This window comes from Bidens hawaiensis, unplaced genomic scaffold (genome assembly GCF_021521415.1).
Source record: "Bidens hawaiensis isolate Kalapana, Puna unplaced genomic scaffold, B.hawaiensis_p1.1 tig00028489_1, whole genome shotgun sequence".
Taxonomy (NCBI): domain Eukaryota; kingdom Viridiplantae; phylum Streptophyta; class Magnoliopsida; order Asterales; family Asteraceae; genus Bidens; species Bidens hawaiensis.
The window spans coordinates 12,483-22,943 of NW_027494655.1; the positions used below are offsets into that span (position 1 = coordinate 12,483).

General features: G+C 34.4%; 1 protein-coding gene across 1 annotated transcript; it reads right to left on the minus strand.

Moving 5' to 3' along the window:
• Positions 1 to 2,338: 2,338 nt before the first annotated feature.
• Positions 2,339 to 6,939, minus strand: LOC143577190 (uncharacterized). Its single transcript, XM_077061095.1, has 6 exons — positions 6,783 to 6,939; positions 4,070 to 4,726; positions 3,757 to 3,981; positions 3,568 to 3,684; positions 2,682 to 2,915; positions 2,339 to 2,607 (listed from the first exon to the last, which is right to left on the minus strand). The coding sequence occupies exons 1-6, from the start codon at positions 6,849 to 6,851 to the stop codon at positions 2,392 to 2,394; spliced, it is 1,518 nt and encodes a 505-aa protein (XP_076917210.1). The 5' UTR covers positions 6,852 to 6,939; the 3' UTR covers positions 2,339 to 2,391.
• Positions 6,940 to 10,461: the final 3,522 nt, after the last annotated feature.

Consider the following 10,461-nt stretch of genomic DNA (forward strand, 5'->3'; position numbering starts at 1 on the left):
TAAATGTAAATCAACAAATATTTATAGTTTCTCCTAAGCGAAAATCAGCAAATATGAACAAAAAATAACAGCTAACACTTATAAAAACAAACTTAATAATAACATCAAATTGTTTCTCACTGTTTACATGATAAGAATAATTATTTGATCCTTAAATGTTATGTATTTGGTAGATGTAGATAGGGGTGCAAACGAGCCGAGCTGCTCACAAGTTACTCGAGATTGGCTGGTTAAAAAGCTCGATCGAGCCGAGCTTAATCGAGCCCGAGCTCGAGCCTGAAAATAAGCTCGTTTAATAAACGAGCCCGAGCCCGAGCTTCACTTATCGAGCTCAAGCCGGCTTGCGAGCCTAAACGAGCATGCCAGTTATATAATTTTTTAAAATATAATTTCATAATTATTAATTAATATATATATAATGTTATAAAAAACAAATAAAAATAACTAAAAATAATATATAATATTTTGTACATAAAATTATAATAGAAAAAATATATAACAATAAACATAATTATATAAACAACAATTGATAAATAGTAAACGAGCCGAGGTCGAGCTTTGAAAATAGAGTTCAAAACGAGCCGAGCTCAAGCTCTGTATAAGTTAAACGAGCCGAGCTCGGGCCCAGTCGAGCTCAGGCTCGGCTCGTTTGCATCCCTAGATGCAGATTTGATTTTGAAAGTATCTTTGTTGTGTGCCATGTGTAAACCTAACAAAAGTCTACTGTACTTGTTTATAATAAAGTAAATTGTAGTTTTCGTCCATGTGATTTGTCTGAATTTGTGGTTTTAGTTCAGTAGTCTCAAATTTACGATTTTCGTCCCCGTGGTTTCATTTCACTTGCAATTAAACATGAATTCATTAACCCCGTTAAGTCTAGTTATTAAACCCATTAACATGCCCTTCACGTGAGGCCGTGAGGGGCAGTGCTGCCCGTTTTCTCCCCAAATAAACCCAGCCCTAATTCGCAAGCCCCCTCACGTGAGGGGCTGGGGTGTATTTGGGGGAAAAAGGACAAAACTGCCCGTCACATGAAGGGCACGTTGATGGATTTAACGATCAGACTTAACATGTTTAGTGAATTCGGGTTTAATTGCAACTGAAATGAAACCACATGGACGAAAATCACAAATTTAGAACTATTGAACTATAACCGCAGATTTAAACAAACCACAGGAACGAAAACCGCAGTTCACTCTTCATAATATAATGCCTAATATTACAGAAGAGGACTTTAACCAAACTTGAAGGTTTGACTGATTTGCGCTATATTGGTTTTGACATTAAAGGCCTAATTATTCAAAGTCAAAACTAATTAGTCACCATAGCTTATGATAACTTCATATAAATTAAATAACCATGTGGTTAATGATTGACGGCAGTCGACATAACAATAATAATAATAATAATAATAATAATAATAATAATAATAATAATAATAATATTGGGCAGGTCTTGTATTGCATCTATTCACATTCACATTCACATTCACATTCACATTCACATTCACATTCACATTCACATTCACATTCACATTCACATTCACATTCACATTCACATTCACATTCACATTCACATTCACATTCACATGTTCCTTTCTTCCCGGAACTAAACTCCTTTATTTTTTTGTGGTAAATTACAGTCCACAACCCACCAATTGTCAAGTAGGCCAGTTGACACTTTTGGCTAAATTCAAACATTAAATACATCAACAAATTGACCTCGTCTTTATCTCCAATAGCTGGCTCATTCTTCACCCTATAAATACTCACCCAATCATCTATTGTCCATAATCCTATACATTCAATCTCTCACACAAATATGAGCTTAAACACACCAGATGCCGACGATACGGCCTTTTACGCGCATCTTACGAGCCAGATACTGCTTCTTATGGACGAAGACGATGTAACACATGCACCTACAGCTAGAAATGTTGCAACGGAATATGGACCGAGACCGGTTGGTGGCGGTTTACATTTGATGTCTCGTAAGTACTTTGGGTGGTTGGACGGTGGAAGAAGCGATTTGTGGGCAAGTAACAGAGGCAGTGGAACCGGTGTGTTCATACCGCGTGTGGCGGGCGCCACTAAGCCGAGAAGAAAACGACATCATAAATCGAGAAAGAATAAGAGTGAAGGAAGAATAGATTCCTCGGCGGGATAAAAGATTCATGGGTGAATATTTACTAGGAATATATTTTGTCAACAGGTTAAAAGGTCAACAGGTCAAAGATATAGATCTGATTTAGTAGTCCGTTTTTTCGATTGATGCACATCATTGATAAATGGATAATAATTTAGACAAAACGATTTGTCGGGTTAGGCGGGATTGGACCCGACACAAAACATTACAAGCATTGCATTTGCAGAAAACCGAAACAAAATAAGATCAAACCGTTATTGTGTCTTGTAAGTGGTCAGGAAGTTGATGTTGACCCAATCCGTCCCGAACCCTTGAGCTTCTATGTTGTAAACGTTGGTGTAATGTCTCGGATATCTGGTTAAAAAACTCCGGGTCCCACCTGTGTATTAACAGTGGATCTTCAGCATAACATATGTATATTGAGGTGACCGCACTTTCGACCACCACCATCGCCAATCCAACCTATAATCACCATTATTTTTAAGAATTATAACTTAAAAAGTATACAAAAAGTTTATATATATATTAATAATTACCAAAACCATGCCCATTAAGATGGCAGTTGACCCCATCATCATTTCTCTGTCTGAATGCTTAACTCTTGTTAAAATAACAGCACATGTTCCGGTGATTAGCCCGCCCAAAATCGTACCCATGAGTAGAACCGCACCCGAACAATCATAACCAATAAGTGCTTCCACCCCGGTAGATTGAAACAACTCCCAAGCGTCTCGTGCTGAGTGGTTAAAGCTTTTCCCATAAACCGCAATCTAAATAAACAATATACAATATTTAGTTAGGCCTGTAAACGAGCCGAACATTCTGTGAACCGTTCATCCGGAAGATCATTTATTCATAAACAAACAGACATGAACAAAGCAATTTGTTCGTTTAGTTAAATGAACGAACATGAACACATGCCTTGTTCGTGAATGTTTGTTTACATTATTTCATACTTTCATTTATATTCGGTTGCGTTCGTTCATTATGTTTGCTAGTTTATGTTCTTTTATGTTTGCTTAAGTTAGTTAGCTTGCGTTCATTAATTTTTAGACCCATTACAGTTAAGTCTAGTTTTATAACTTTTTTGGCCCAACACACTTTGTTTAAATTACTTTTAGGTAGTGATTGCTCAGTTATACTTGTTCATCAATGTTCAAATTTGTTCGTTCATGAACCGTTCGTTTACGAACATAAACAAACACAAACAGGTCATTTCTTAAACGAACGAACACGAACAAGAAAACCATGTTCGTTTAAGTGTCCGTGTTTGATCATTTTATTCAGTTAAATTTAATCTTACGAATACGAACATTCTCTGTTCTTGTTCGTTCGGTTCATTTAAAAGCCTGAGTTTTAGTTACTTATTTATATATATATAATAAATACAATAATAAAGCTTTAATTAACAAAACCAGGAACCTGAACATATGCATATTTGTTAAAGAACCGAACGAGGGTCTCAACTAGATGAAAAAGAAAATCCGCGCAGCAAAGAAGACATTCATTATTGCCAATTTTTGACCTGAATCCTCTAATCTGAAACACAAATCAAACTTCAACAACAAAACACATGTCATTTGTTTAAAAACAGTTAAATTACTTAATTACCTCCCAGCGTAGTGTACGAATAGCAGCTGTAAAAAGAGACCCGTAACAAATACTTCCAAAAGAAGTAGTTACCGCATACCGTAACGATTGAAGCAGTGGGTTCCTCGGCATCGTTGCCGCCTCACGACCGCCATGAATAAGTACAAGAAACACCATACCCGAAACTATAACATGAACCGTGTTACAAAGAACCGCACCGGTCCAAAATAAGCTCACCGAGAACACCTGCATTTTGTACAAAATTTAACATGGTACAAAATTATATAAATATTACCAAAATATATATAACCAAAAGCAAAGCACGCCACCTCACCACAAGTAGCCACCATCGTCCACCATCACCGATGCTTGAAGCCACCACACCAGCTGCACCAAACGTCCACAATGCTAGCCATATAAGCATGACAAACATAAACGCACACGCGACTCGCATCACTTCCGGAAGCTTCCATACCAGCTTCACAGCTCTTTGCAGCATCAACATTGTAAATGGAAGCCTGTCCATGACTGATATAATGTACAAGAACTGCAAACCCGAGCCGATAGCAAAAGCAACACCCCAGAAAAACAATTTTCCCCAAAAGCAAAAAACACTAAGAACCGCGAGGTAAGTGGTTAACAAATGAACAGATACTTTCATCATCTGGTTTGCACGTGAACCAAGTAATAATAACCAAATCCAACCGATAACTGTACTAATGGCACCGGCAATTGCATATAATGGCCAGTAGTCTTCAGTTAAGCCGGCTTGATTCTCAGAAATCCTGTTTGTGAACTGATCTATGTTAAGCCTGTCTTTCTTCCTAAACCTATTTAGTCCAAACACCCCTAGAGCTAGACCTATTAAAATCAAATGCAGAAGAAAAACACCGAGCCAGAACACATCGCGCCAGTGGCGTGAACCACTAAAAGTTGGCCCCAGAGATGCTGAGTTGCCACTTTCTCCACTTATGTGGCTTCTTCCTCCACTCTGCCATTCGATGCCATCTCAAAATTAGATCAAATATAACACAGTGATATTCATCATATGTAGCAGTTTCTGATTCATATAGATATTCACTCGACAGATTTTGATTGTTCATTCACTCGACATAATTTGATTATTCATTCACTTTAGGTTAAAAAAAACTACACAGTCACAAATCAGAACAAAATCAAACGGATCAACGCGAACTTTTGCACATAATTATCAAACATTTTCACTTGAATATACTTAAAAGTGATAATTTGTATCCAATTAACAAGTTGAAGTTTACGAAGGTTACAATCATAATATCCAAAAACCTAGAGAAAATTAGTTCATTAGGGCAAATTAGTTCATTCACTTGACATATTTTCATTATTCATTCAACTTTGGTTAAACAAAACCACACAATAAAAAATTACCATCAGATTAGCAACATTCACAGAATTCCTTCGCTCGCTTCATCAAAAGCAATTTCAACCAAAACAACAAAATCAGACGAATCAACACTCTGAATACACTTAAAACTGATCATAAATATCAGTTTAAGTTTATATTGACTACTAGGGTAAATTAGTTCAATCACTTGACAGATTTTAACCATTCATTCAGTTTAGGTCAAACAAAACTACACAATCATAAATCACCATCGAATTAGCAACATTCAATCGTGTTAGCAACATTCACAAAATTCCTTTGCTGGATTCATCGAAATCGCTAGCAATTTCAACCAAAACAACAAAATTAAATGGATCAAAGCTTCGAATACACTTAAAACTGATCATATGTATCAACTGCTAGTGATTATTAAAGCAAATTAGTTCACTCACTTGACAGATTCTAAACATTCATTCAAACTATGCTAAACAAAACTACAAAAACACAAATCACTCGTTCGATTCATCAAAACTGCTAGCAATTTGAACCGCAACAACAAACTCAAACAAATCAATGCTTCGAACAAGCTTAAAGCCAATCATATATGTATGTGATTAACAAAATGAAGTTAACTGAGGCTACGATCACAATAACAATGCATAACTAACTAATTACCAAAAACAACAACAAATTATTGAAGTAGAAAGTTTAACAAACTCAAACTGACATATTTAAATCACTCATTCAATTTACTAATTTACGTTAAACAAAACTACACAATCTCAAATCAAAACAACAAAATCACAACATCCACAAAACTCATTAGCAATTTCAACTGCTACAACAAAATCAAACAGATCAACACTTCGAACACGCTTAACACCGATCATATATGTATGCGATTAACAAATAGAAGTTAACTGAGGCTGCGATCACAATATAACAATAAGTAACTAATCACAAAATTAAACAACAAATTATTTAAATAGAAGGTTTAACAAGTAACAAACAATCACAAACCAAAACAACAAAATCAAACTAATCAACTGAACTTTTTCACATAATTATCGAACATTTTCACTCGAATATACTTAAAGTTGATCATATATATCAACTAATAGTGATTATTAACATATTTTAATCACTTATTCAGTTGGTTAAACAATACTACACAGTCACATATCACTAAACAGTAAACACCTTGGCTCGATTCATCAAAACCACTAGCAGTTTCAACCGCAACAATAAACTCAAATAAATCAACACTTCAAACACGCTTAAAATCAATCATACATATCCAAACTGATCACAAGTCCAAAACATCCGAAATCATATTTCGATTATTGATTCAATTTACGCTAAACAAAACTACAAAATCACAAATCACTCGCTCGATTCATCAAAACCGCTGCCGATTTCAACCACAGCAACAAAATCAAACGGATCAACACTGTGAATCTACTTAAAACCGATCATATGTATCAAACTGACAGTGATTATTAGTGCAAATAGCTTGACATATTTCATTCACTCGTTCAATTGATCATATATGTATGCGAACACGCTTAAAATTGATCATATATGTATGCGATTAATAATTAATAACTAATAATTAATAAAATGAAGTTAACTAAGGCTACGATCATGATATAACAATGCGTAACTAACTAATAATAATAATAACCTGCTGTGCGGTGGCCATGGTGGCGGCGTCGTCGTCGGAAGAAGAGAACGGACTCTGCGTGTGATTCATTGATTGAATATGAAGAGTGATTAGTAAGCAGAAGAAGAAGTTAATTAGGGTTTAGATGAAGGAGACAGGGATTCAACGGCCGATCGTAGCAACAGTTACGTTCAGAAAGAGACAGATTATTATTATTATTATTATTATTATTATTATTATTATTATTATTTCGTCAATGAGCAGGCGGTAGAGTATCTTGCTTTGTGTCTGGTGGTAGGAGATTTTGATATTTTTACACTTAAGTTTGATTCTTATTTAGTGACATTTTGGATCGAAATTGACAATGAAGGAGGTTAGTTTGAAACCCAAACTCATCCGGTTTCACTTTTATCGTGTGTTACGCCAGAGAGTTCTGTTATTGTTGTGCCATAACAACTGTCAGGTGACGATGGGCGGTATGGCTTCCGGTGGGAACGCCCAAGTCACATTCTGAAGCCAACATAGTCTTGCTATAGTGAGACAACGAGACTCTCTAGATTTTGAGAGTGTGATTGTCTAGATACATGAAAGTTATAAAAAAAAGTCTGGTGGTAGAGTGGTAAGAGAGACTTTATGTTTCATGTGACATGTGTTTGATTTCTGTTATCATTGTTTACTTTATGTGGTAGCGGGTGATGATGGAAGACTAGGCGAGTAGGTGTCGTTGACTAGTTGGATCCTTGAAGTAAACAAGTTTTATCGCACTGCTTTGTCGTGCCTTCGGGTGAGTGTTCACGAACGTTACCCTTAGATAAAGGTTTTTTCGAAATCGAAAGACGAATACATACTGATGTGATGAATAACAAACTTATTATTATTATTATTATTATTATTATTATTATATCGTTGACAGCTTTGACAATAACAAACTTATTAGATGCTTTAATATTTTAATGAACGTTTTTAGCTAAAGCTATTGGACTTTTTGTTCAAAGAATTATTCTTGAGTAAATTTATGAATATTTAATTTCTGTTTATGTAAGGTAGTATTTAGATTTGTTCAGTGTTAAAACTCAAAAGTTCGTTCTGTTTCTTAGGGTCAACTCAAAAATTAGTAGTTTTTTAACTCTTTTTAGTTGAGTTATGTTGATTGGTTTGTAACAGCATGTCTATGCACCACAATTTTTGCAATTGGTCTTTTGGTATATTCGAATGCGGTGACGGTTTATACTTTATATTCAGGTTTGAATTGTTAAAATCAATATAAACGGTTGACATATAGTCTTAAATAAGTTCACTCGAATATTAATGATAGTTTTAACGTTACTCAAAATGAAAAAAAAAAAAAAAGGATACCTTTATTTAAAAATATATATATCTTTTTTAATGCCCATTTTTGGTTAAAGGTATTGGACGCTTTTGTAAAGAATTATTCTTAAAAGCACATTAATGAATATTCAAAGTTTGTAAATGTAATGTAGCATTTAAATTTGTGTCTTGATGTTCGGCTAGTGAATTTTGGAATTTTCTTTACGGTTAAAATGATCCACATAAAATGGGTCGATCAAAAGATAGCCCTTTTTTGATTGACTAGTATTTTTTTTTTATATAATTTGCTCACTAGATTATGAAAATGTTAAATTAATAGGCTTAATACGTTGATGAAATTTCAAATCTTGAATTTTGTTGAGCCTTAACCTTTTATCAAAGGTTGTTTAGTTAAATGATATTCATGGTTGTCTTTAGTTTGTGGATATATAAGAATGTCATAGATTAACACAATCACAAACTTATGTAAATAAGTCGTCTAGACCCTATTCATGAGGTTCAGAGATATTGCTGGTGCATTTGTCAAACGATACGGCATGACTAAGAACTTATAGTGGCCACAACGAGTCCTTTTTATGCAGTATTATGAATATTATCCTCTTGGATTCTTTACGGTTAAAATGATCCACTAAAATGGGACAATAAAAAGACAGCCCTTTTATTCATTGGGTATCTTTAATTTTTTATTTTACTCACGAAATGATAAATACTAAATTAAAATGCTTAATATGTTTTATCAAATTCCGAAACTTGAATTTTGAATGAACCTTTTATTAAAAGTCATGTAATTAAGTTAGCAACAAAGTGTATGTATTTTAGTTGACGCATTAATACCTTTATGTTTTTCACCAATTAAGACTGTCTCCTACACTTTAAAGTTAACACATAGACACAACTTCTTGTTGTGTTGAAAGCTATTGGCTATGCTTAAGCATTTAACCCGAAAACACAAAAGATAGCATTACGGGGCAATGGGGATTTTACCCATGATCAAGACACAACACAAGAATTATTTGTGTTTGATGCATAGGCTATATAGAGCTTTATATGAAAGGATGGAAGAATCCATACAACTGAGAGATGATCGTTATACTGGAAATTAAGGTATGATTTTCATGTAACGTGGTGTCCTTTGTGATGGTACTAAAGGGGTCGTCACCTTGTCGAGTATCCAATGAGACAGTGATCTCTACCTAACAACCTTTACTATGTGTCCATCGTTCCGACAATAGTATTGTTTCGATGCTTTTAAGGACACAAAGTAACAATTTGAGAAGATGGTTGCTCCCTGATACTTAAAAAAAAATATAGAATTAATGAAAAAATGTTTATATATTTTTTTTAAACAACTTTTATTTATTTGACAGAATGTCTATTTTCTATACTCTATAGGTTAAATTTATAATGGAAATAATTTCATGTAGTCAGTTAAGAATTTCTTTTTAACCTAAAAACATCAACTTTTTTACTCGTTAAACTCAAAACGATTACAAAAAGCGACAAGTTAACGAGCAATAAGCTACGTCACAACCTCTTTTGAATATTAATGTCAAACCTACTAAAAATGAAGCTTTGAACCTTAGAAGCCAAAAAAGTATCATACACCACACGGATTAAAATAATAAGAATTAAACACGGCCTAGGTGGATGAAAAATCATTATCAAAACTTTGACAAGTCATGAACTGAAGGCGTATTTAAAACATAGGCAGTGGTGTATATATGTACTATCTCCTTTAGCAATGCCTCAAAAGCAACTAAAGTGTAGTTTGTCGGCTATTGTAGATGCACAACAGGATGCATAATTAAAATGTCAATTAACTTACCTTTGACCATTTACAAAGGAAAGTGATACAAAAGCTAAATAAAGCAAAGTACACTGCAAATCATATTTAGATTCTTTTTTTTTAATAATTATTTTTTAACAACGCTTTAACATCGAATCGAGGGGTTAATAACTATTCAACTTCATTAAAAATACTATGCCAAGATAAAAGGATTTGATTGGTGTGAAGATTTAGACATTTTATACATGCGGTGATTTGATGGGTATTCAAGAAAGACACATGGGGTGGAACAGTTATCGAGTTTATAAAGGTTAGTAGAGGGTATTATTGGATAACATAGGCATCCGAAGACATGTAGATGATCATAAACAAGTGAACGGTTGTAGAGAATGCGAGTAGGAGTTTGAAATTTATGAAGTTTACTAGGTAGAATGTTGAGAATGTAGGTTGCCATGTTGAGGGCATGGTGCCATAGGTTAGGAGGGAGGGAAGCATGGGTTAAGAGGGTGTGCATGATATTATTGATGGAGTGGATTTTGTGTTCTGCCTTGTCATGTCGGGATGACGTATGTTGACACGACAAAT